The sequence below is a fragment of the Berghia stephanieae genome, chromosome 3, assembly GCF_034508935.2.
Source record: "Berghia stephanieae isolate SIO BIC M18660-M18661 chromosome 3, UCSD_Bste_1.3, whole genome shotgun sequence".
In the NCBI taxonomy this organism is placed as follows: Eukaryota; Metazoa; Mollusca; class Gastropoda; order Nudibranchia; family Aeolidiidae; genus Berghia; species Berghia stephanieae.
Window position 1 is genome coordinate 33,746,382 of NC_088362.1, and position 27,500 is coordinate 33,773,881.

The following is a 27,500-nucleotide window of genomic DNA, read 5'->3' on the forward strand; positions in this document are numbered from 1 at the left end:
ACAATATGGCTGAAACATAATGTAGACATTTAAGCTAATTTAGTTCATCTAGAGATTGAATTGAATAACGGTACAAGAAAATAAATCACTTGTCATAAGAAGTTACAAACAAATCTGTGGTTAGGTAGGGTACACACAAGAAAATATAATCGAGATGCGAAAGTAAGGCAAGTATTGGAAGAAACATTAAATTGAATATGAGCGATTTCATTTATCCATTATTGTTTCATCATTTCATAGTTGGCGATTCTAGCTGGAACTACAATCATAAAATTAACGATGCTGTTAATTCATTTTTTGTTACATAGGATAAGTGTCAGAATAATCTTCATACATCACACATATAATGAAAAAAAGTAATGAGTTAGTACTTACTTTGATGTTTCTTGATTAGAGTTGATGAAAAAGTAGGTAACTGAAACTGGCGCTCATCATATTGGACAGCAAACAGGAAACAAAATCACCTAAGTCAATTATTGTAGATGCCATCTACCAGTAAGTTGTGGATCATATTGACACGACTATGTCACTAAATAAATAGATGCATAATGTCACAACAAAAACAACAAAATGATGTAAACTTATATTGCCTATATACATTTAATGAAAAAATATGATTTTAACTGAATTTTCCATTGTAAAATCATGGGGGTTAAATGGCCCTCAAATAAGAAATAAATAGGACTTTCTAGTATTTTACTATGTGCAAGTCATGGGGGCCAAATGGACCCCCAATCAGAAAATAGGACTTTCTAGTATTTTTCTCTTTGCAAGTCATGGGGGCCAAATGGACCCCAAATCAGGAAATAGGACTTTCTATTTTAGTATGAAAATAGGGTTAAGGTGTAAAACGAGTACCTGGCTGGTAACAGCTTTGTCTCAGTTGAAAAAAAAATATTGTCATAGTTGTATCCTTTAGCTGCCAACCACCCTAAAATATGCCATAATAGCTAAACAAAACAAAAAAATTTGAAAACTTTAATGTCCTCATTCTTACTTTTCCCCTTTTCAATTTTTTTATCAATCTTATATCATCATCAAAGGTCTCTGTCTTAGCATCTCCTTCTTCGTCATTTTGATCCATTTCGTCTGCTTTCCTTTTCTGGGCTTTTTGCTCCTTCTTTTCCTTTCTTTTTCTTTTTTTGTCTAATTTTTCTTTTTTCTGTGACCATGGTTTATTCTGGGAGAGAAAATAATTCCAGTCAGTCAATCAAAAATTTTAAGTGCAAGTTAAATTTAAATGCAATAAGATGTAATGGATATTTAGAACCCACTATGCAAATATTATTAAAAATTACTAACAAAACAAAATAACACCTAATATAGCACTTCACTATCCACTGGTAAAGTGCTCAGCAGCCCTTCACATGCAAGCACGCACACACAGACACACACACACTCTCTCTCTCTCTCTCTCTCTCTCTCTCTCTCTCTCTCTCTCTCTCTCTCTCTCTCTCTCTCTCTCTCTCTCTCTCTCTCTCTCTCTCTCTCTCTCTTACTCACTCACTCTCTCTCTCTTTCTCCCCTCGCCCATACACACACGCACACCTAGAATTCAGTGGGATCACATAACAAAATCTCATAGTAAATTACTACAGACATTGACTAAGTCCCTAGTCCTGCTACATATGACTGAGCCATGCTTCACTGAGGCTTAAGACTAGATAGTCGTTTACTGGGCTCGTAAAGGAGTAAATTTGTTCACTCTACATAAGAATCCGCCCTTGTCAAAAAATCAATAACATACACTTACTTCAGACCGCTTGTTATTTTTCTTTGTCATCTGGCCTGATGCTATTTGTTTCTGTCGAAGTTTCTCACGAGTCTTGTCCTTGAATGTTATTGTGGAGACATCGACTGCTACTGGCTGGAAATTAGTTATGGTTTTTCCTCGCAGTTCTGGCATTTTAGGAATGTGAAGCAGGCCGTATCCCTGAGCCATCTCACCAAAGTCGAGATCTGAATTGAATCAATTTTTTTTAATAGGACAAAATAAGAAATGTGGAGATTTATCACAGAACTTCCTTTAGGCAATAGTTGTTCATTAATCTTTTGGGGTTATTAGAAAAAAACAAAAAACATGAGCATTTATATAGCATGATATCGACTAAACATGCTCAACCCGCTTTACAAGGGGTCCCTAGCCAATGGCAAAACTTTACATGCAAGGCAAGACGTGATACCCATTAGGCGATATTACAATTTTTTTGGACAGAGCCAATGATATTAACGGGGTAGGCATTCATATTACACCTGAATATGGTGAGAGAATGTGAGTAAAGAGCCTTTGCCAAGGACTCAACTATGTGAAGATCATTCGAGTATCATTCAACACTAGATTACATAGCCACACACGCTAAACTTATGCAGCCATATGAATCCTGATTTCTGGACCATGAAATTTGAGTAGTACTTGCCCTTGAGATAGGACACATGTAATATGGAGTCTCAATGACTCAGCTGTTAGTGCACTCGGCTCACAAGCAATATGACCAGTTTCAAATCTGACCCCGAGCTAACCCAACAGTCATTAGGTATCTGGGTCTTTTTTTGATCTGGTGAAAAGCACTTGCAAGATACTAGCATCCTACCCAAAGGGTAAAAGCAATTGATACCTTTGTTCAGTCAGGGGGTCTGATACCTCAGTTAATAGAGTGCAAGGGACCAAGATCAATTTCTGGTGCAGTCAACCCAGCAGTGATTGGATTGCTGGGTATGTTAGATCTGGTGGGAAGTACTTTGTGATTTTGTTTGTTTCACGCTAAAGAAAACAATCTTTTTCAATGAATACCAAGAGAGAATCTTTTATGAGGAACCAACTCAAAAGCCTTGCAGAAAACAAAGTAAACAACATCAACAAATTCTCCATTATCAATAAATCTTGTGAAGTCGTCAATAACTTTTATGTAATGCATGACCTTCTTTTGCGAAAACCGTGCTGAGTCTCTCTTAATAATTTGTGAAAAAGTGGCTGCTTGAAACTCAAAGAAATAAATAATAATGGGAATTGAAATGGAAGCTTCAATTTATTAAATAAAGACAGTTAATGTGGACGTTCCAGGTATCTGCTTTGTGGAATAGACAATGGATGGACAGGGCAGTCGGTGGAGCAAGAGATAAAGATCGTAAAACTCCCCTGGCTCCCCGGCCATCCATTATCAATTCCTCAAATTACAATTGACTATCATTACCGCTGCTTCTACTACCATGTCTAATAATAATACTAATACTACAAGTACTATCATTGTTTTGTTTATTCACCTACATCATTTTTACATCTCTCATTTGTCCTTAGTGTTTCGTTCTTCATGTTTTGTCGATAAAGGGGAAACCCAAAACGTCCACATTATTGTCCTTGGTCAATAAATTGTAGCTTCCATTTCAATTCCTATTGTTACTTAATAATTTGTGGATATAAGATATTCAGCTGTAAAATAATCCTTCAAAAATTTTGCTTCAACTAATGAGGATGACTAACCTTTGACTCTGAGGATTAATTTGCACTCGTGTTTAGCATAGGCTTGTACATTTGACACAAAGGCTCTCATTCCCTTTTCATAGACAGCTCTATAGATGAAACATAAAGCAGATTGCATAGCTCGTAATATATTATATATAAATTGCAGGCCCCAAACAATCTATATATGAGGCCATGCAAAAATTTTGTTTTCATCTGGTCAAAATAAAGTGTACATCTGGGACATTCCTATTACATCCAATGTTGTTTTTTAAATAATATTTTTCCTTTTCCTCCAGAATGCCATATCAGGACAGTCCCAATTTTATCGGGACAGTTGGCCATTATGCATATTTGACCCCACTAAACTCAAGTGTAAATTAATATTTGGTTGCATTATAGAATGCTGATACGAAAAGGGGGGTATTCAGGAAATTTCTCCTGTATGAAAAGGGCATTTTCTTCCAACTGACCTGCTGAGACATTGAGCATTGGTGAATACATGTTAATGTTTTATATATAAATATGACAGTTTATGTATTGATTTATTTTTATCACAATGATCCAGATCCAAACTGCATTACCATTCTATAGCTATCTAATAAATAAAAATTGAGAGATCTTGATAGCTTAGTTGGTAGAGCACACACACACAAAGGGAATGGGACCAATCCATTTATTTCCGACCCCCTGTCGACCCAGCAGTGATTGGATAACTGGGTCTTAAAGAACTGGCAGAAAGTGTGTTGCAATAGATTAGCATCCTATCTAATGGGTAGCAAACAATTTTTAGTGCTATTGAAACCGGGATAGGCTTTGGCTCCATTGGCCCTATGGAAAATGACTACTTTTTATATTCAATTAAAAAAGACCAAAATGGAAACTCACCTATCATTGACGGCTAATGTTTGCAAAACAGTGGTCATCTCTGGGGGATTAGAAAACTTTTTCATGGCCCTCAGAGGTGCTCTTTGGTTTATTTCCAAGAATTTGATGTAAGCGTCTTCTGACGGCAGAAGCATTATCAAGGCACTTCCTTCATTTCCAATTCGGGCAGTCCTCCCACATCGGTGTACAAAAGCACTGCAAGAACAGTTTTTAAGCTTTTGTTCCATTTAAAATCATGAGCATTAATATTTTTATTTTTAAAATTTACTTTGTGTAATTTGAAGTCTCTATAAAAGTGATCCGGGGTCTCAAAAGCTCAGTTGATATAGCACTCCCTTCATACGCAAAGGAACCAAGATCGATCCCTGGTGAAGTCAAGATTTTTTTTCTGACCCAACAGTCTACTCAGTAGTGATTGGGTAGCTGGGTCTGTTAGATCTGGCAGAGAGTACTGGTGTCCTATACAAAGAGTAGCAAGTAATTGTTATTTGCTTTATGCTATAGAAACAGGGAAAAACTCCAGCTCCATAAGTCTAATGGCTCTGAAAGACCACTGTTTTAAAAACAAAAAGTGATCATTGTAAAACTATTTGAAACAAATACTACAACGAAAGACACCAATTTGTATGACCGAAATAATTCTGTGTAAAATTAAGAAATTATTATTTGGCCTAGTATTGATTGCTGATTCACAATTCACAATTGCATCTTGACTACTTTCTGGTTGGACCTTATGGATTATAACTTTTTAAAAACATATCTTGCATGTATGAGAATTTCAAAACAACATCAACAGCAACAAAAATGCAAAAAGAAAAGTGGATAATTCTCAAGCCATATTCAAATAGTGCCAAGTTAAGGAGGAGGCGAAGGAGATGAAGAAGAAGAAGAAGAAGAAGAAGAAGAAGAAGAAGAAGAAGAAGAAGAAGAAGAAGAAGAAGAAGAAGAAGAAGAAGAAGAAGAAGAAGAAGAAGAAGAAGAAGAAGAAGAAGAAGAAGAAGAAAAAGAAATCAATAACTCTTTGTTTTTAATTTAATGATGTTTCACCTTACCTGGCCGAGGTTGGGGGATCAAACTGTACAACCCATTTAACATCAGGTATATCAACACCCCTCGCCATCACATCTGTACAAATCAAGACCCCCCTAGAAAAAATTAGAGACAGTTTACCAAAACTTTAATTACATTTTGAGTATTGAAAAGAAAAAAAAAATGCAAATTACAGTTGCAGAATTTACATAAAGCGAAAAATGCAGAGCTTAATTTGGAGGCCTTACCTTGTCCACTGTCGAAAGTTTGCAAATGTTTTATTTCTCTTGTCTTTCATCTTGCTATGTATCGACAGGATCTGGTGTTTCTTGAGAATACTGAAATGGACAGAGGTGGAGAGTTGAGGGGGTGGGTGGAAGGAAAAAAAAAGTTCTGGTTTTCAAAACAATAAGAAAAAGAACCCTCTTTAGATTTACCATGAAACTGTTTAAATATAACGTCAAAAATATTTATATAATATCTTTACAGGAAAACAAAAATAAAACACACAAAAATATGTTGGTCTTTGTCTTGCTTAACTACTAAAATAAGATTTCCTCAAGTAGGTTTGTTTGCTCCATTTGTTTATACGTTCCTTATCAAATCAATAGCATTTCAACAAAATTGCATAATGATTTGTATGTAGTAAAACAGTATTCCAGAATAACTATTTTTAGAGGCATAAAATGTTCTATCAAAAACTCTAAATATTTTTGGTTTCAGATCAGTTAATTTTCATAAATCAAACACAGCAGTTTTGTTCGGAACTATAGTAGTTTTGTTTTTTTTTCAAATCAATATAGTTCAGCCAATTTATGGACATGTAGTGTGCAAGAAACACAAAATATAATACATTTGATTATATACTATTTCATAATAGTTAATAAATGTGTAATAAATTAGACTTCTAAAATATCTTCCAAAAAAAATAAATTTGTTACAATTTTTCTAATGTTTTTATTTTTTTTTACTATCAGCATGCATTTATTTTGTAATTATAAATAATGGTAAGTTAACATTTCAAGATAATAATTGTGTTAACTTTTTTTTTAAGTCTAAAAAGTTTGAAAACCTTGAAAAACATCAATCTCAAGCAAATAAAAAAATCAATTGGGTTGATAAACGCAGATTTCTGTCTAATTTGTCTGGCACTGTATCTAACACGTTATCATTTGTTTATCTTATACCAGTGCCTACTCTATTCAAGGCAGTCCTACATAAGGCCAAAGGAGCCAGATTTTACCCCAGTTTCTATAGGGTTAAAAGACAAAAGTAATTCCTTGCTCTTTGGATAGGACATTAGTCTATAGATAAATACTTTCCATAAGATCTAACAGACCCAGCTATCCAATCACTGCTAGTGGAAAGGAGGGTGAGATAAAAATCTTGATTACGCCCAAAGTAAATCCCAGTCCCTTTTCATATGAAGTGAGTGTTCTACCACCAATTGAGTTATTGGAACACCCATTCAACAGTCAAACACAAACAAAGAAGTCAACTTACACTTTCAAACAGCGTGAGAAGTAATCAACACTTGCACATGTACTAAAGAATACCATCACTTTCTCTTTTCTGTGATTTTGCAGGAACTGGACGAGTTGACTTGGCTTTTCACTGGCACTTGCAATCTAAGTGAGAATAAATAAATAATTATGAATAGGAATAATTAGAGGTCCCGATGGCTCAGTTGGTAAAGCTCTCGCTTCACTCGCAAAGGGACTGAGATCGATCCTGGGTGCAGTCAAGATTTTTTTTCTAACCCCCTTATCCACTCAGCAGTGGCTGGTTCAATTAGGTCTAAGTACTTTGCGATAGACCAGCATTCCATCCATAGGGTAGCAAGCATTTGCTATTGTCCGTTTCACACAACAGAAATCGGGATAAACTCCGGCTCCATGGGCCAATGGCTCAGATTTAAAGAATTATTGAGAACATAAAATTACTTGTAATATTAGCAGAACTCGCATCTTATCAGAAATAAAGGGGAGAAAAATGCCCTTATTAAGGAGAATATTAATAAACTATAAAATAAACATTTTTAACAAAAAAAAAGCCTGAGCATTTATATAGTGCAATACCCACTAAGTGTGCTCAATAAATAAAACCCTTGTAACCAGACAATATGAAATTAATTAAACTTACATATTTTCACTATTTACAATGATTTTTAAACATGCAAAGATACTATAGCAGAGGACTTGAAATATCTGTAATACGATAAAAGTTTAAATTTGTGACTCATGCATTACATAATAAAAAGTATGACTTTTAGTCCAATGGAGTATTCAATTACCTAGAAATAATACATATAACTAACTATTGTGTTGGACATGTGTAGGTAAGGTTTTTTGGGATTATATTGAAAATTGCAGACAGATAAATATTATCTCTTATTCCTTTCTCTCTGTGTCATCACTCATTATTAAAGTTCAGAATAAGTGTGTATGATACAGTGCCAGAGAAAGCAAAGAGAAAAATGCCAACAACAACAAAAATCATCCCAAAAAATCGAATGAGGATCACTCATTGAATTACATGATGGTCTAAAAAAGTTTTTGTTATGTTGTGAACAGACATTGGAATATAAAATATATTAACAAGACTATGATAAAAGCAATGTACAAAAAAGAATAAAATAGCTTCGAAAAAAAAAAGAAAAGAATAAAATACAAAACATGGAATGTTTCAGGCTCAAAACCCTTATTCAGCCAATAACAAAAATGGTAAAAACAGCAATACATTAATGAAATCATTTGCCTTAACATTGCCATTCTCTCATCTCTCATTCATCTTTGGTGTCTCATTCATCATGTTTTGTTGACAAAGGGGAAACCCGAAACAACAACATCATCTGTCTTTGTAAATCAACTTAAAGCTTCCATTCCATTTTATTATTGTTATTTATTCGTTATTTGATAGCAATCTCATCTCATGTAGTTCCATATCTGAAGCAGACGTCGGAGATCATCTTCCGCCAAGCTGATCTATCTCTTGCCAATTCTATTAAAGCAGCGCCACCTTTCTCAGCTTCACCTGTCCAAGTTCTTATCCCTTTCAAATACGTTATTCTTTGTCTTCCTCTTATTCTTTTTCCATTCATCTTTCCAGTCAAGGCGAGTATTTCCAAACCAGGGTGGCGGATAATGTGTCCTAAAAATTCCATTTGGCGTTTGATGATTTTTGTTAGTGATCTTTTTCTGTTTGCCATTTCTAAAATTTCTTCATTTCTTTTCCTTTCCATCCATGACACCCTCATCATTCTTCTGTAAAACCACATTTCCACTGCCTCCAGTCTTTTAACCATGGTCTTGTTTATGGTCCAGCTCTCACAACCATATAGCAGCACAGACAGTACATAGCAATCCAGGACTTTGATTTTTGTTTTCATGCTAATATTCCTGTTTTTCATAATTGTATGCAGCTGGTTGAATGCATTCTTCGCCATACCTATTCTTTTCTTTATTTCACAATCTGATTTTCCATTGGATGTTACATTGAAGCCTAAATATTTGAAACATTCAACTTGTTGTATTGTTTGTCCTCTGCTTGTTATTACACAGGCTGGTGGGTTATTATTTTTAGATACCGTCATACATTCTGTTTTAGATATATTCAGTTCCAGTCCCATATTTTCACTACTCCTGACTACAACATCCAGTAATTCTTGTAGTTCATGTTCAGATTCTGCCAGTAGAACCGTATCATCTGCATACCTCAGATTTGTTACATTTTTTCCTCCAATACACACCCCCTTCTTATGTTCGATATCTCTTAATATCATTTCACTATAGAGGTTGAATAAATCTGGAGACAAAACACACCCCTGCCTAACTCCTCTTCTAATAGGTGTAAAACTGCTTAGTTCGTTGTCAACACGCATTGCTGCTTCTTGTTCCCAGTACAAATTCCGTAATATTCTTAAATCTTTACCATCAATGTCCAAGGATGATAGAATTTTGAATAGTTTTTCGTGTTGTACTTTATCAAAGGCTTTTGAATAGTCGATGAAACACATATACAGATCTTTATTTACTTCAATACATCTTTCCATCAGCATTGATAATGTGAATATTCCATTTCTGGTACCCTTGTCCTCAACAAAACCAAATCGGAGTGACTATTCGTCAGTACTGACCCCCAGACGCTAGCATCTGGGGGTCAGTACTGACGAACAGGCACCAGCGTCTGGGGGTCAGCACTGACTAATAGGTACTGGTATCTATTGGTCAGTTCTGGCGCCTGTACTGACGGTGCCAAAATTATGGAAAAATGCCATTTTTTGAAATAACTTGCTCTACGACAAATAAATCCGCATTTCCTGTCCCATACTAGTCGCAAGGAAGTCCCTTGGTTTCACCTTTTTTTATCGGTTTACGTGAGATTTGTTTAATAAATTTATCAATTAATTAAACAAATGATATTGTTCAATCCTGAGAAAAATACCAAATTTGATGTTGAAACGCCAAACTGGCAACCTTATATTTCGGTTCCTTCCAACGCGCATGCTCACTGATGCGTGACGTCAGAACTGAAAGTGAAGCTCTTTCATTGTCTCGTCTTTTTTCATTCCGTCATTGAGACAGGAGAAAGCTACAAATTATGGAACTCGCTGTCGGCAACAAATTTGCCTCCTTGAAGGCTTTAACTGATGCCATCAAAAGGCATGAGGAGGAAAGTAATGTTCTTTTTATAAAGAAAGAAGCAATCGAACTCGGTACCTTTCGGGTACGAAGCAAAGACCGTAGCGCTGAGCCACGCTGCCCCCTCCCCCCCCCCCCCCCCCCAAAAAAAAAAAATGGAATTATCTATTCGTTATCAGGTTTCTCCTCCTTTCCGTTATTATTATTATTATTTTTTTTTTTTTGCATGACAAAAAACAAAAACAAAACAAATACATTTTTTTTAAAAACCTCATCAATAGAATGGACAATGTATTATAAAAGAATCGTAACAAGAAATATTATATTATAACACGTTTCCTCTATTTTTCTTTAATTTAAGAAATAACGAAAAAAAAAAAGAAAAAAAAAAACACATACACACAAAGACAACATAAAATAAAAAAGAATCGTATGGTGGCTTGAAAAGACAGTCATACCGTTGCCCCAACGGCATCTAACCGTAGCCATCGTTATGTTATAGCCTGATACTGAAATCCAAAAGGACCGGCAGTTTGACGTCATTATTTGGTTTTTGCACCGGTTAGTGAGTTGTTAGTAGAGCTCAAGGAAACAAGTTATTTCGTTGGTTGAACTACTGAATACGACTCACGATTTGTTTTCTTTTATGGCAAAAGACTGGCAGTTTGAGGTCATTTTTTGGTAAGTATCAGGCCATAACTTTACGAAGGCCACGATCTAACGCGTTAGACATCAAATTTATCTAAGTGACCAAGTGTTGCTTAGTGTCATCGGATAAGTTGGCCTTGAAAGCCTGGGATTTTAATTGTTTTTTGTTTTTTTTTACTTTAGGAAGTGACGAATAAGTGCGAAGAGGTCTTTGCCTGCACTGACGAACAGGCCCGATGTTCGTCAGTGCTGATTACTGGCGGGCGGTGGCACAGACCGAAGAGAGGCTGTCTGTGGGCGGCGGCACCTGTTGTTCAATACTGACCAATAACACCAGGTTATTGGTCAGTGCTGACCCCCAGGCGCTGGCGCCTGTTCGTCAGCACTGACACGCAGGTACTAGCGTCTGGGGGTCAGTACTGACCAATAGCCCTAGCCAAACCAAATTGCATCTCCCCAATTTCAGGTCGTATTTTATTTCTTATTCTTAGTAAAATTATCTTCAAAAGAATTTTTGTGAGGTGGCTCATTAGGCTAATAGTTCTGTGTTGTTCACAATCAACTGCCCCTGGCTTTTTTGGTAGTGCTATAAAAATGGATCGTTTCATATCAGTTGGCATTTTTCCTGTGTCATACACTTGATTTAGAAGGTTTGTGATGAATTCAATCCCCCATTCACCCAGGCCAGTCAAGGCTTCAATTGTTATGGCATCAGGTCCTGCAGCTTTTCCATTTTTCATGCTTTTCATGACGTTCCTAACTTCATCTTTCATTATAGAAGGCCCTTCCAGTTCTTTTATCATAGGCATTTCTCCTCGATTATCAAAAAAAAAAAAACAAAAACAAAAAAATAGCAATACAGCATTTAATACAACAGGTTGGGACGCACCATGTAATAATTACTCAACGTGGATGGAGTTCTCTGGTTCTGGCCTTTACTATTAGCTTTTTCCTTGACTGTTATCTGTAATGGGTTACGGAGACCAGCCCGAATTAGTTTGGACACTTCATCTGTTTGTGTGGCTGAGAAAAGGCCTGTCCGTCTCTGCTTGGGAAGGAATCCAAGGATGGTGTTGATGCTGGGGTGAAAAATGGTTTATCATGGAGTAGGCTGAAATAACAACTTTGTACACAGGATTAACTCATTCAATCCTAACACTAGACTGCCTCTTTGAAAATTAAAAAATTTGTAATTTTTATGAAATAAAAATTGTAGTACCTATAATAAAATTTAAAAATCAACAATTTATCCTCACAAGACTTAAATAACACTTCAAAATCAATAAAATTACACAGTCTGACATTAACGTTCAGTTTCAATAAGTTTTAATGACTTAAAGATGCTCAGGAAGTTTTGAAATTGGAGCCAAAGTTTCATTATTCTAAGAATCTTTCAGAACAACAGGCAGGTCTGCCTAACACCGACGATCTCGGTACAGAATTTGCTGGAATTAGAACACTCTGTCTGCCTAACACCGACGATCTCGGTACAGAATTTGCTGGAATTAGAACACTCTGTAATACAGCATCATGAAGCTGGGTGACCATATTTTATCTTTATAATAATCTGATTTCTGCATGCTGTTTTTTTAGCATGCTTTTCGGCTTCTCCCCAAAGCATGCTAGAATTAGAATCCAGCGAGTACTATATTTGGCTGTGGCCACTTTTACCCTATCGATATTTACATTTTTCTGAGACAAATCATATGCATATTATTAAAACTTTAAACTTTGACATGATAACGGTAGTACATACCAAATTTCTTTTATATCAGGTAACCTTTGAAAAGTATCAAATATTACTTGGGAAAGTGGACAGGATGGAGGAAGAGGGCTAGGCTTGAGTGAGTTAAAATGGCCTTATTGAGATACCAGAAGATAAATAGAAAATGAAGTCAAGTAAAATACAAACTAGATAGGTGGGGTATCAAATTTTACAATGGCTCAGTTGGTAGAGCACTTGTTCTCAGACACAAAGAGACTGAGGTCTATCCTGGATGAAGTAGAGATTTTTTCTTCTGATCACCATGTCCACCTAACAGTGATTGGGCAGCTGGGTCTGTTTGGTCTAGCAGAAAGTATTTTGAGATAGAGAAGCGTCCGATCCAAAGGCTAACACTAACACACAATTTCTATTATATGTTTCATGCTATAGAAACCAGGATAAACTCCAGCTCCATGGGCTTGATGGCTCTTACCTTGCCTCGTCACACATTTTAGGTGCTTGATTGACAAACGAGACAAATACAGAAATATTGAATAAAGCTGATATATTGTCCCTCAGTGGTGACAAATGGGGACTCAAGCAAAATGAGATTTTAAAAGGCTGGCCACTCAGAGTGATGAATTTGATAGAAGAAATTCTGTTTTCATGCAATAGACGACATTGGGCACCAGAGCAGCATTCAGGGAGAAGTCACCCTCCTGGAAACCAATGTAATTGCAATAATAGACAATATTCATCATCATCCCCATCATCATCGTCATTGTCAACGTCACGATGATGATGATTATCATCATTATCATCATTGTCGTCACCAATGACGTTGTTCATCATCACCTTCATGATATCATTCATCATCATCACCACCATCACCATCATCATCATCATAAAATTATGAGAAAAAAACATAATTCCTACCTCACTTCAAATCCCATATCTAGCAGACGATCTGCCTCATCAAGGACAAGTAACTCCTGTAAGGATGGATCATGACAACAGGAATGATAAATACACAATGAATCTAGATATATATAAAACACAGGAAAGAAAACCTACCTTCCAAAAAAAAAAAAAAAAAGCATAGAGTGGGATATGTTTTAAATTCTATTTGAGTAAAAATAAAAAGTAAAAGTAGTCCTTCTGAGTCATTAGGCCGATGGTGCTGGAGTTTATCCTGAATTCTATAGCGCTAAACAGACAAAAGCAGTTGCTTGTTACCCTTTGAATAGGGCTTATCATGAACAAAGAAAATAACTTTTTCCTGGGGAAAAATCCATGAGGAGAAAAAAAATAAAAATTCAGGTTATTTTGTTTGTTTTGTTTTGGTAGTGGGGGGGGGGGGGGGGGGGAGGAGGATCAATCCTCCCCTGGAATGTATTCCTGCTATTGTACTATGATAATTTTTTTTTAACATTAAGACATTCAGGATCTCATAACCTCCATTGAAATAATAATAATAATAATAATAATAATAATAATAATAATAATAATAATAATAATAATAATAATAATAATGATCCAGTCATGAAAATGTCAGTCGAAAAAAATTTGATCTATTTGACAGTTCCTTTCTAAGGATGTTTCCAAGAAACTTATTTCTCTTTTATTTTCAAAGCTGGATTACTGTAATGCTCTGTTGTTTGGTGTCTCTGAAAATAAGCTCAGGCGGCTGCAGACGGTCCAAAATAATGCAGCCAGATTGGTCTTTCAAACACTGCCCCTCCCTACCTTTCAGAACTTGATAAAGAAATATTCCACAACCCGATCTTTGCCTCCAATGACACCACCCCTTTGGCTATCCCACGCATTCGTACAAAGGCAGGAATAAGGTCCTTTTATCATTTTGTTCCATCTGTATGGAACACCATTCCACAGAGGATCCAGGAGTCCAAATCTTTGTCTGTGTTCAAGAAATCCTTGAAAACATTTTTTTTTTTATGTCATGTATTTTCTTTGATATTGTTTTGTGTTGATGAGTTTATTATTATTATGATTATTATAAATATTATCATTATTACTATTATTATTATTCATCATCATCATAATAATAATAATAATAATAATAATAATAATAATAATAATAATAATAATAATAATAATAATGATAATAATAATGTTGAATAATAATAATAATAATAGTAATAATAATAATAATAATAATAATAATAATAATAATAATAATAATAATAATAATAATAATAAATAATAATAATAATAATAATAATAATAATAATAATAATAATAATAATATTAATAATAATAATAATGTTTGTTATGACAAGCCCATTCGTTAAACATATTTTTTCGCATTATTTATATCAGGGAAATGTTAACTTCAGGAAGACTTACCAACGCTTTTACACTAGTAGCCATACTAAAGTTCTTCTGTTTTCTCTCCAACAGATCCTCAAACCTCCCTGGCGTTGCGACAACAATGTGGGCTCTGATCAACAAAGGATATAAAAAAGATCAATTACATAGCACAATATGTGACCAGCCATCTCAAAATGGTATAATGTCGGAGGAAGTTCTATGCTGAAAATTGATTTTCATATCAAAATCACTAGAATCCCAAATGTTAAAACTTTGGCATTTCACTAAATAATGCCCATTCAATTTTACAAGCATATTAATCTAATTTCAATTTCAAACTTCAGATTTAAAATTCAGTTTTCCTTGTCTTGTCCACGTTGACATAACACCAAAGTGACAAATTAGGCACTGGTGTAAAAAAAAATTTTAAATAAAACTCAAGCAATTTTATAGTTCAATATCGACTTAACGGGCTCAAAATGCTTTACAAGGGGTCCCTAACAAATAGTAACACTTAACACTTAAAACAAGACATGACGCGTGTAAGTTACAATTTTTTTCGACAGAGACAACTCTGTTAATGGCCAGGAACTAATTTTACACCTGAGTAGTGCGGTGAATGAATGTGAGTAAAGAGGCTTTTACAAGGACTCAAGGACTCAACTATGCTCAACTCAGGGCAAGACTCAAACCCTGGTCCAAAGGCGATGTCATAGCACAAGACCACATAGAAAAACATCTAAAAAATTATTTATGAAACAGATCCAGACAAAGCAAGAAAGAAAAATATACAAGAATACAGACATGGTTTGTTGGGAGTTTTTTTGTGCATTTTTCTTTCCTGCTTTACTTGACACTATTTCACACATACATTTTCAGACCTTTATTTGACATAACACCGATTGGAGGTGACTGGACATATATATTCTCATCTCCATCTATTAACAAAAAAATTTTTTGCCTTTTTTTTTCCAGAAGGGGGCAAACAAAATCTCCGTTCTTTCAAAGCCATTGGCCCAAGGAGCCAGACTGTATCCTGGTTTCTATAGCGTCAAATGAACAATTGCAATTACTTGCTATCCTTTGGGTAGGACGCTAGTCTATCGCAAAGTACTTTCCAACAAGTCTAACCAACTGAGCAACCCAATCACTGCTGGGTGAACAGGGAGTCAGAAAAACTTAGCTGAGGTGACCTTAATCAGAACTTGTCACATCCAAACTGCATTTCCTTACCCTTTTTCAATGAATTTGTCAACATTATCTTGAGGATTTCCACCTCCGATAAAGAGACTTGATGTCATACTGGGAACAAACTTGAGAAAATGGTCCACCACCTCGCTGATCTGGACAGCCAGTTCTCTTGTTGGAGTAAGAATAATAGCTCCCACCTGCAACAGATCACCGAAATAAGTAGTGAGTAGTGAGAATCGAATTTCACATTTGACAACTTTTGAATGCAAGATCTTGGATATAGTTTTTTACACCAAAGATTTATATGACAAGATGTTTAACAAATGTCTTTTAACTTAAACAACTGTAGATCTATACTCCTTATTGATTCAAGATAGTTGTGGTATTAAAGTTGAATCAATACAATAAATTGCTTCTTTAAGTAAGTCAAGCTACTTAAATTACTCATTACATTATATACCATACCTTACAAACAATTTTCCCAAGAAAGCTGAATAAAGAATAGCACGTTAGATCTCAAAACCATGACTCAAGCCCCCCCCCCCCCCCCCCCCCCCTTCCTGTCTGAACCAATAAATCACATTTGAAATAGAGAGAAAGAAAGGTCAACATCTCGTGGTATATACAGAGAAATAGGAGGCTACCTGAAGCTTTAGACGGTATAAATGCTAGAAATTAAGGTAAAATTAGGGAAATATTTTACACAAAAATGAATAAAATATCATTGTATACAATACTATCTATGTATGTAATCTCATCATAGTTCCAATTTTAATATTATCTCAAAATGTATCAATTGTGTAACATAAGATCGTGTTTAAAATGTGAATAACCTCATGTTTTTTCAATGGTTCCCCTCTCCGACAAAGCATTTGCATCATGGGAACAACAAATGCCAGAGTCTTGCCACTCCCGGTCACGGCTTCCACTGCCATATCTTTGTTTTGGAGAAAGTGAGGGATACATGCAGCCTGTAACAAAACACAAAAGATATTAGGAGATTGCATCTTTCAATATATTATATATAAAATGATGATAAAAAAAAATAAGAAAAGAAACTAAAGAAAAATAAAAGGTAAAGGAAAAAAACCTCAAGAGATTAAGTTGAATAAAAGGACAAGCAAGACATTATCCAAAACTGCCAAGTGCTACGAAAAATTTGAAGAATTACGAATTTTTGGCCCCTGCTACAGAACTGCATATTCGTTTTTGATTTAATAAATCCAATTGAAAAGGAAAATTTGGCTTGCTTAGAAACTGTGTTAAAGGCTCTTAATAGCCAAACCAGCAGAGCATCCATTAAGCTGTCCAATTAAACCAATGAGTAGTCCTTCAGCACCATTGCTGGAATTCATCCCCATTTCTAAATTGCTAAACAGACAATTGCAATTGCTTTAAGTAGGAAACTAGTCTATCACAAAGTACTTTCCACCAGATCTAACTGACCCAGCTTCAAAGCATTGCTGGATGGTCATGGGGGAATCAGAAGAAAAAAATATCTCTGACTTTACCCTTGATCAATCCAAATCCCTTTGCAAAAGAAGCGAATACTTCACCAACTGAGATATCAAACTAGAAATTACTCTTATTATGTTATGAGTATGGGCGAGAATCAGTGGATATCCTGTTAACACATACACTTACTATCAAGTGGTTGTTTGGGTGTTATGTGTCTCTCCCTCAAACTCAAACAAACAAGCGTTGTCGACATCTCAAACTAAAAACCAAAACCCCTTAGCCTATATCCTTCTACTTACAAGAGCAAGGAAGGATTACACTGAGAACATACAGTTGTGACACCCCTAGTTCTGCCAAACGCACTTAAATTTCCACATGAATCAAAAGCTCACTTTGGTTGGTTATGCAATAACCCAAAAAATTCTAAATTGTGACAAATCACTATGAAAGGAGATGCTTGAACCAGACTGTGCTGTCGGAACCATAAGAAATAATAAACAGTAAAGGTCTACAAAAAGTAATGTACAAAGAAGAAAATACTAACCATGGAACTTTTCAGGCTCAAAACCCTTCTTCAGCACACACCAAAAAGTGAAAACCTTAATACATCATGTAAGAAAACTTTTTTTAAGCTGATTTATTCATTCTTCTATATTACTTTTTACAGTCCACACTTCCAACGGCTTAGAATTCTCAATAAAGACTTGCCTGAACTGGTGTCATATACTCAAAATTCAAGTCTGAAATGGCATCTAGGATTTGTGGATTCAGTTTATCTTTCAATATTCCCCAGTTCTGATCCATGGCTCTGAGAGAGAAGAAGAGACATGTGATTTCATTGAAGGGAAGGAGATAATATATAAAATTTTAATTGGATGTTTGTTTTACACCCATCAAGACGCTAATTTGTCTTTATTCATCATTATCATCATTGTCATTCTCATCATCATCATCTTTCAATCATTGTTATAAACATGTTGCTATAATCTTTAAAGATAAAGATAACTATATAGAATATGCGGCAATATTAGGATGCCACTAATAAGCTAAACTAAGCATAATCCCACTCAACAGCAGTCATACGACTATATATTTAGGATTAAGAACAATTTTAAAAATTGTTCAGATGAGTAATAGTAATAGTAAAAAAAATAAAAACAGATGGTTAAAAACAAATAAATAAATTAATAATAAAATAATAATAATAATAATAATAATAATAATAATAATAATAATAATAATAATAATAATAATAATAATAATAATAATAATAATAATAATAATAATAATGGTATAGATTTATAGTGCGCCAAACATCCCTTCATCAGGAGGGCTCTGGGCGCATAACATAGATTAACTTAATCATGAAGCCCTAACACAGTACACGAACAACGCTAATTATACACATAATCAAAAGAAAGCCTGTCGGAATAATAATAATAATAATAATAATAATAATAACAATAATAATAATAATAATAATAATAATAATAATAACAATAATTATAATAATATAATAAAATAATTATATTAATAATAATAATAATAATAATAATAATAATAATAATAACAATAATTATTAATAATAATAATAATAATAATAATAATAATAATAATAATAATAATAATAATAATAATAATAATAATAATAATAATAATAATAATAGTATTCTTGTTATTATTATTATCATTATTTTTAATTTTATATTATTATTATATTATTATTATTATTTTATTATTATTATTATTATTATTATTATTATCATTATTATAATTATTATCATCATCATCATCAAAATGAAGATAAAACATGGTAAACAAATAATGTCGATAATGACAAATTAATGAAATTTTTAAAAAATAAGAATAGCAAGAAAATTAATAATATACATAATCAAACAGTTAAACTTCAAAATTTAAACTAAACAAAAAGAATGTAAATAAATGTAAAAAACAAATAAGTTAGTAATTTTTAAATATTGAAAAATAAAATAGGAATTTAGAAACTTGTATCGTGTTTTGGCAGGGAGGGGCGACGGGGGCATTGAGCTGCCTGCACAGTAACTTATGACCTTGATTTCTTTTGTTACCACCCCCAACCCCATTTTTGTGTGTTATAGGCAGAATGCAAGCAGTACCTGCGCTGCCAGATGGGCACATGCCTGACTAAATTGGCCAAACAAAGAATCTATAGTTTGGCATTAGACACCCATTATCTGATGTTTTGGCTTTTAATCCATAAGCCTAGTGACAAATCCTACATGTATTTGAGCTTGAGCTTTTTTTTTTTTAAAATATATTCCGCTTAATCGCACACTCCACTTATACGCTACACATTCCTGAAAAAAACGGAATTTTTTCTATATAATCGCTCCGCTTAATCGCTACATCTTCATTCCATCTTGATTTGAGAAAAATATCTAAAAAATACAATTTAAAAAGGTAATGAAAATCTGTTTCACACTGAACAAGTTTGGCATGTTAATATCGTATAATGCATGAAAAAAGCTTTCCCGTCAATGCAATTCCACTGTCCCTCTGACCCTGACCAGGTGAGACGTGCAATGCTTGTTAACTGACATCAAAGAATTACCTGACACGACGGGCTAATCTACTCAGAACTCGCTTTCTGCATCACAAGGTGTGAAATGTGATCGCAGTCCACCCAATGCCGTGTGTTTGTTTACATTGTCTGACCACTCGATTGCAATTCTCTACCTGTGCATTGTTTTCCTCTACTGGGCCATGAACAATAAGAAAGGATTATAGGGAGGATTCGCGTCTCATCTTTTGATCTATACGGTCCGTGTCCACTCAATAGGTGACTGAACTGGCATAAACTTAAGGCAAGTCTTTCTCCCCACTAGAAAGCTGGCTCTCGAGATGGAATGGTTGACAGAATGTCGGGCTTAAAAACGAACAGGATGAAAAACACTATGCTGATGTTTCTTCTGCCAGCCAATGGCGTGATGAAGTTTTGAACCAACTTCTTCAGCAGTACGACTCTAATGACATTTGCAATTCAGACAAGACATGGCTTTACTACAACCAACGCTTAACGAATACTATTCTTACAAACAATTATGTCACACTTTGATGTCGATGAAACATGAATAAAAAGAGAAATTTTTAAAGAAAAAAGCCCCAAAACACAACCCCCCCCCCCCCCAAATAAATTAATTACAAAATAATAAAAATAAAAAATAAAAAGAAACGTAACAAAAATAAAAAAGATACACCTCTTCTAATCAGTCTAATGTCTTGAATATGATGGTCCCAAGCCCGGAGAAATCTCGGAGGGGAAGCTCATACATGAATTGTACATGAAAGCTGGTGCTTAAATGCAAGTTTTAGCTTCTCCGCTTAATCGCACACTCCGCTTAATCGACACACTAACCTGAACTCCCGAGGGTGTGCGATTAAGCGGAGTCGACTGTAGTGCAATATCCACTAAACCTCCTCAAAGCGCTTTACAAGGGGTCCCTGGCCAACAGCAACACAACATTTAGGATGGGACACGACGCCTGTTAGGCGATATTACAAGTTTTTCGGAGAGAGACAATGCTGTTAACAGCCAGGTATTCATTTTACACCTGAGTATGGTGAGAGAATGTGAGTAAAGAGCCTTTTCCAAAAACTCAACTATGTGCAGAGTGACGCTTGAACCCAGGACCTTCTGATCCAAAAGCGAGTGTCATACCACTATACCACATAGTCGTACAAAAGAGGGAGAAAATTTCCTTTTACCATGAGATGGGAAGGGGAAGGGATGACACTATGACAAGAGAGTAAAGGGGAGGGGAGGGGGGAGGGCATTGGGGGAAGGTGAAAGAAACAATGGGTCGCCTGATGACGTAGATCAAAGGAGTGTTATAGAGGTGCTTTACGGTGCGTGTTTCATGTAATTTAGACCTCTTAACAGTGGCATTGACTTTTTCCAAATAATAGTTCCCTACTGTCAATGCAGAATAAATCATTTCACCAAGAGAGCAGTAAGAGTATTTCGACTCAGGCTTCAATTACACTATAATCACATAACCTGTTTTTTAATGATAACATTAAGACTAAGACTGTTGTTAGGTTAAAGTAAGATTGAATCTCGCCTTTAATGGGTTGGGTTAAATTGTATTTATTGATTTAAACAAATAACACACACACACACACACACACACACACACACAAGACAGCGAGGTCCACCCATTGCTTGAATTGCAGAAAAAAAAAACAGTTACCGTGTACGTGGATCCTGCGGCTAAGTGCCCGGTTACCATGTAAGGAGTCACTCATCTTTAAAAAGTTTACTACTGTTGTGAACATTGTGAGTTGCTTTTAGACTTTGGAGAGTAATAGTCATAATTTGTATTCTAGCCATAAACAATTTTACAAATACGATGACCAGGGCAATGATGGTCATTCCTATTTTCACTCTCCTTTACCCAGGCTATTTAAATAAAACCTGTGGTTCTCTGTCTCCCCTTCTACTTCTGCTATTGTCCTTCTCTTCAACCCTCTTTTTCACTCCATCTTGAATAAAGGTAAGTTATTTCATTATTTGTCAAATTCATAATTTTATTTTAATTCCGTGCCGTGATCCACAATCCGACTCCGACATCTGGACTCATCCTCATCCATGTGAGTATGGAGTCCTACAGCCAGTCACTGTGGGTATTTACTTGATTATCCTGAAGCCAGATTTTTGTTACATCTCAGATTATGTTCAGATGATGATATCAAAATTTCAGTGAAAATGACAGTGTACTCACATTTTGATCCTTGAACTTGATGAGTCGAGTCGGAACGGAGTCTGACTGATGAAGTCTTGTGAGTTTGAGCTCGTGAGACTGGAAAACTGTCTCGTCGATTATTGTTGTTTTCAATAATTCATTTCTGATATAGTAATCCAATGATTTGTTTTAATTTTTTGCGTAATTTAAAGCTGACCTAAGTTTATGGGACCAATCGCAAGCATGTTTACTAGTGTTGGGTTATTTGATCGCTTTTACTCGATCGACGATCGAGCGCCAAGCCACGAGTCAGTGCTCGATCTCAATGCCGGAAGAGCGAGTTAGTAAAACGATTACTCGATCGTAAAACGATCAGGCGAGTTGTGAGCTTGAGACGATCTTGACACGTGAGACGAGCTTGAGACGATCAGGATTCGAGCGAGCGGAGGGGTAACGAGTGTTTCGAATCATTTCAAATTCAAACGATCACAGTTTGCCATCCGATACCAATCGCCAATGTTTGCACACGGTAGTCTGTGGTTCTTCCACAGCCCTCACTCCTTGTCAGATGTTAGTGTGTCTGGGTGGCAGTGGCAGGGAAATTCGTATAGGTGTATCACGCGTGTGTGACAAGACTTCATTAAACCTACTAAAGTTTGACTATCACACACACACACACACACAACACACACACACACACACACACACACACACTAAGGCTATTTCTATGACACACACGCATCCCTCTATCAATGAACACTCCTACAGTAGTGCGGCTATGTGGTCTAGTCATGACGTAACTATAGGTAGTACTCTAGTCGACCATGGGTCTCGTGCATTATAATGGTCTAGTGGTATGACACCCGCTTTGGGATCGGAAAGTCCTGGGTTCGAGCCTCGCGCTCGGTGCATAGTTGAGTCTTTGGACAAGGCTTTTTACTCACATTCTCTCACCGTACTCAGGTGTAAAATGAGTACCTGGCCGTTAACAGCGTTGTCTTTGTCTGAAAAATTGTAATATCGCCTAACAGGCGGCATGTCCCGTCCTACATATCAAATGTTGCTGTTGACCGGGGACCCCTTTACAAAGCGCTTTGATCACATTTAGTGGATATTGTAAAGCTCAATTTTTTAAAGTAAAACATTAGCTTTGAATATGGAATGTTTCAATTTTAGATGCCTGTGTATTCTTTGTTAGTTCCCATCATCATCATCATCATCATCATCATCATCATCATCATCATCATCATCATCATCATCATCATCATCAGGGGCAGCGGTACGGTCTTTGGTAGGCACCCGAAAGGTACCGAGTTCGATCACCCGCCGCTGAGTGGTCTTGAGCAAGTCACCTTGCCCTAACTAAATTTGCGGCGCTGCACTGCGGCTATCGCTTGGGTTATTCCAGTCTTCCCTTAGAATAGACCCGAAAGACGAATCTCCCCTATGGGATGAATAAAGGGAATTATGTTTAATTTATTTATCATCACCATCATATCAGCGGGATCATCATCATCACCACCACCACCACCACCACCCTAATAATAATGGATAAAATAAATATCAACACATTTCAATGTAATAATCAATCTAAAATCAATCAGTGCTCCTAAAAGACCCTTTGATTTCTTGTCTAATTCGTTCCATACTTTTGGAGTCCCGACAAAGAAAGATTTTCAGCTAACTATAGTTTATATATGGGAATATTAATCAGTCGTTTATATTGGAATCGGAGTTGTCTAGCAGGTGTATTAGTTCAAAGCGCATTTCCAAGGATTTACCATGCTCAATGAACTTCACAATATTTAATTTAATTTATTCCTCCGGCACGCCATATCGACCATACATCCATTTCGTACAGTAGGTACCGATCGCTGTTTGGAGTCTTTTTGTATTAAAGCTCTTTACAATACCCGTCATTGCTTATAAGATAAGAATACATTCACACCTGAGTCAAGTGCCTGACACACGGACTTAACGTCTGGATCACAATTTTCAACAATCACTGTCACTCATCCGGCCATTGACAAGGCTTGATTTTGTGACAAGAGACACCGTACCACTGAGCGACCGAACAAATAATCACCATCTGCGCCATCGTCATCATCATCATCATCATTATCATCATCCTCATCACAGCCGTAACAGCCAGCAAAACCACAATCATCATCTTCGGGTCCGGTCTATCCGTGTGGGGGGTGGGGGTGGAACCTGCTAAAGTATTTCATTTTTTAAACAGAAACACGATAATCATCATCATCATCATCATCGTCATCCATTGTCGTCGTTATCATCGTGTCCGGGCAATCCGTGTGTGTCTGGGTGTGGAACCTGCTAAATATTATTATTATCTACCTACCTAATAAAAACACACCATTCTTGTTCATTTATTTTTCAAATAATGAAATGAAAGGCACGACCTTTCCCGCACACACAAGAGGCGATGACGACCAGTGACAAATTATGGGAGGTGGGGGCGGCCGACAACTTTTGGCGCGACATAAATATGAAATGTTAAGGTGACAGCGGGATGATGGTGGTGGGAGGGGGGGGGGGGGTCTCAACCCTTCACCATCAACAACTGTTTGATGGCGTGTGTGTGTGTGTGTGTTTGTGTGTGTGTGTGTGTGTGTGTATGTGTGTGATGCGACGAACGATCATAATCAAGGCTGCCAGACAGCCAGACTTCTTCTTGCCCAAGTACCAAGTAGTCAAATAGACCCCAAATAGCCAAACACCACAAGCATTCTGACTCCCTTGAAAAACTCATTTGTTTTGATTAACAAAACAATCGACTACAGTTGGATAAACTTATCTTTTCATTTTTTTTAAACAAAATATTTTTTTTTTAATGAATAATAATAGAAAAGCGTTTCTTAGTAACCAATTTTGAACTTGGCCATCTGGCAGCCCCCATCATAACCAGCTGCAGTCAAGCCAGCCACAGACATAAGAGAGGGAGGGGTATGTGAAGTTTCCTGTGGCAAACGAGTTGCTCGTGTTTTTTTTTTTTTTTCAAACGAATCACTGCTCGATGACGTCACTGACTCGAAACCCGCCCGAAACCGACTCGATTTTAGAGGACTCGATCGAAAACCCGCTCGATTTGATCGTTTCAAACTCGACCCAGCACTAAATGTTTACTCCTCTTGTATTTTACACGGAAATTCTTGTTTCGCTTTCGTTTCTTACAGTACAGGAAGTAAACAGCCTTTGACATTCGATATTCGTCTTTTTCGTAAAAACATTATTTCGTCATCTGCCGCACATATATTTTTATGAACCATTTTACATTCCGATTTAAAACTTAATGATACTTAATACATTAAGAAACATTATGCAGAGAGAGATATGTCTTACTCGCATTTAAACCCCCAATTTTTTGGAATAAAGAGAGAAATGTACATCCGACATGCAATGTTTACGTCAAAATTTGTACTGTAAATTAGACGACAATGGTATAAAGTCAATTATTATTTTTTGCTCCATAGAGCTGTTGCATTTGTCAACAGTGTATTTTGTTCAAATCATTGGAATGAAATGTGCATTGCAATTTCGCGATATCTACAAACAATTAGGAAACTTGTCGCATATTTCTCAACAAATTAGTGCCACACTATTTTTAGATAGGAGCTGTGTATTCCCTACACCAGTGTACTAAATACACACCTGTGTTTTCCCTACAACAGTGTACCAAGTACACACATTCGTGTTCGGAAGAGATTAGGTATAAAATAATGGCTAATTTTGTCCCAGAGGTTGCCGGATGTATTGGCACGTGTAAGTGTAGCCACGTGGTCTATGACAGTAACCGAGGTTGGGCGAGTTAGGAGTTCGTGTCCCTTTCTTGGCATTTTCATTTTATTTTTTTATTTTATTTTTATTTTGGGTCAAAATTATAAATTCTCAAATTCCCCATATTGACAACATGAGTGAGTCCTGATGACATCAGACTCGAGAAATTTGACTGACTTTTTTACAATTTTCATTTGTTTACTTTTACCTTTATTATTTATTTTTGGGACTTTGATTATGAGAGTCGCTCTCCTGAAAAAAACTGTTGTTTTTTTTTTTAATTCGTTCACCTGTAATAAGGATAATTAAACATGAATTTTAAGCTGATCGTTGTGGTTCCTTACAGGTTCTGGCGAGGTTTAGGACAATGTCGACGTTGTCTTCGGTGAAATTGTTCAAGTTAAATATGAGATAATTGAAAGATGAGAAATTTTCTTTACTTAAAACAAAAAATATATATATATATATATTTTATGATTGTGGTTATGACAGTAATTATAATCGATCCTCTAAGTAAATCATTGAGTCAAAATATATTGCGTTATGCATTCGTAGTACGTATCAATACAGATAAGTTTCTCCTATGAGATAAATAAAGGGATTTTTGTAAAAAAATAGGGTTCCGGATTTTAAAAAAAAAAACCCGAACAACTTTATAGTTATAGGGTCTTGAATGTGGGTGTGTGCATGAGAGAGAGAAAGATAAAGTCATAGACCTAAATCCGTAAATCTACCCAGAATTCTTGGATACACTCGTTGCCAAAAATAGATCCATTGGAGAAAGCACCTACTGTGACATGGTACATCCCAACTAGTGGACACATACCGACACTCTCGCCCATCCTCCTAGACATTTACTTCCGGCACTGGAAATTTCTTTTCGAATGACCTTCAGGGTCAAATCTGGATTTGCACACGGCACGTAAGTTTTATGGACCTGTATTTATTGGCTTGCTTCAAACATAAGCCTTCTATCCTTCTCATTCATTCGCATAATATTATATAAACTATTCGCAGTTTTTTTTATATTTGCGATTTATCTAGAGATAGATAGATCATTTTTAAAAATATCATTTAATTTCAAATGTTGACGATTCGGATGGATTTCACGGCGCCATTTTTGTACGATCAGATTATCTGGTCATGAAAAATAAAACCCAAGAAAGGCTCAAATAAAACAAAGGGTTTTCATGATTTTTTCTTGTTGTTGTTGTTGTTGTTTATCTGTTTTGTTTTGTTTGGGTTTTTTTTTATTTTTTGGGGTTTTTTTTTTTTTGTTTTTTCTGGGTTTTTTAAATTTGTTTGCTTGTTTGGATCTTTTTTCTTATTTTCTTTTGTGATGATGAAGTTGTTTTGCTTTGCTTTGTTTTGAATTTTTTTTACATTTTAATTTATTTTTCTTTGTTTCCTTTATTTACCTATCTATTTATTTATTCTTTTTTTTTTAGTTTTTGGTTGTTCTGTTTTGTTTGTTTGTTTTTCTCCATATTTGGGAGTTCGTGGAAAATTTTGAAAAAAAAAGGAGTTTTGCGTCGTTTTGAGGGTGTTTCCATTACAACAATGGGCCATTATAATTTGGGTTATCAGAACTGCAAAAATGCAGGTTTCGTCAAGTGATATTGATTATAACTTCA

At 35.6% G+C, this 27,500-nt stretch overlaps 1 protein-coding gene across 3 annotated transcripts in view; it reads right to left on the reverse strand.

Annotated features, from left to right (window-relative positions):
• The window catches only part of LOC144967583 (ATP-dependent RNA helicase DDX55-like), a 33,142-nt gene that overhangs the window by 3,636 nt on the left and 2,006 nt on the right, over positions 1-27,500 (reverse strand). Inside the window, exons 1-14 of one of the 3 annotated variants that reach the window (XM_078905037.1) lie at positions 26,693-26,712; positions 18,056-18,155; positions 16,723-16,860; positions 15,932-16,086; positions 14,735-14,828; positions 13,304-13,359; positions 11,552-11,741; positions 6,878-7,002; positions 5,623-5,712; positions 5,398-5,490; positions 4,346-4,540; positions 3,479-3,567; positions 1,754-1,959; positions 998-1,180 (exon numbers count right to left, since the gene is read on the reverse strand). In XM_078905037.1, coding sequence (XP_078761163.1) covers positions 998-1,180; positions 1,754-1,959; positions 3,479-3,567; positions 4,346-4,540; positions 5,398-5,490; positions 5,623-5,712; positions 6,878-7,002; positions 11,552-11,741; positions 13,304-13,359; positions 14,735-14,828; positions 15,932-16,086; positions 16,723-16,860; positions 18,056-18,151 — 1,710 coding nt within the window. In that variant the 5' untranslated portion in view covers positions 18,152-18,155; positions 26,693-26,712. Of the gene's footprint in view, positions 1-997; positions 1,181-1,753; positions 1,960-3,478; positions 3,568-4,345; positions 4,541-5,397; positions 5,491-5,622; positions 5,713-6,877; positions 7,003-11,551; positions 11,742-13,303; positions 13,360-14,734; positions 14,829-15,931; positions 16,087-16,722; positions 16,861-18,055; positions 18,156-22,110; positions 22,399-26,692; positions 26,713-27,500 lie in introns of those variants that run through there. The other 2 variants (XM_078905036.1, XM_078905038.1) reach the window with 2 other exon arrangements.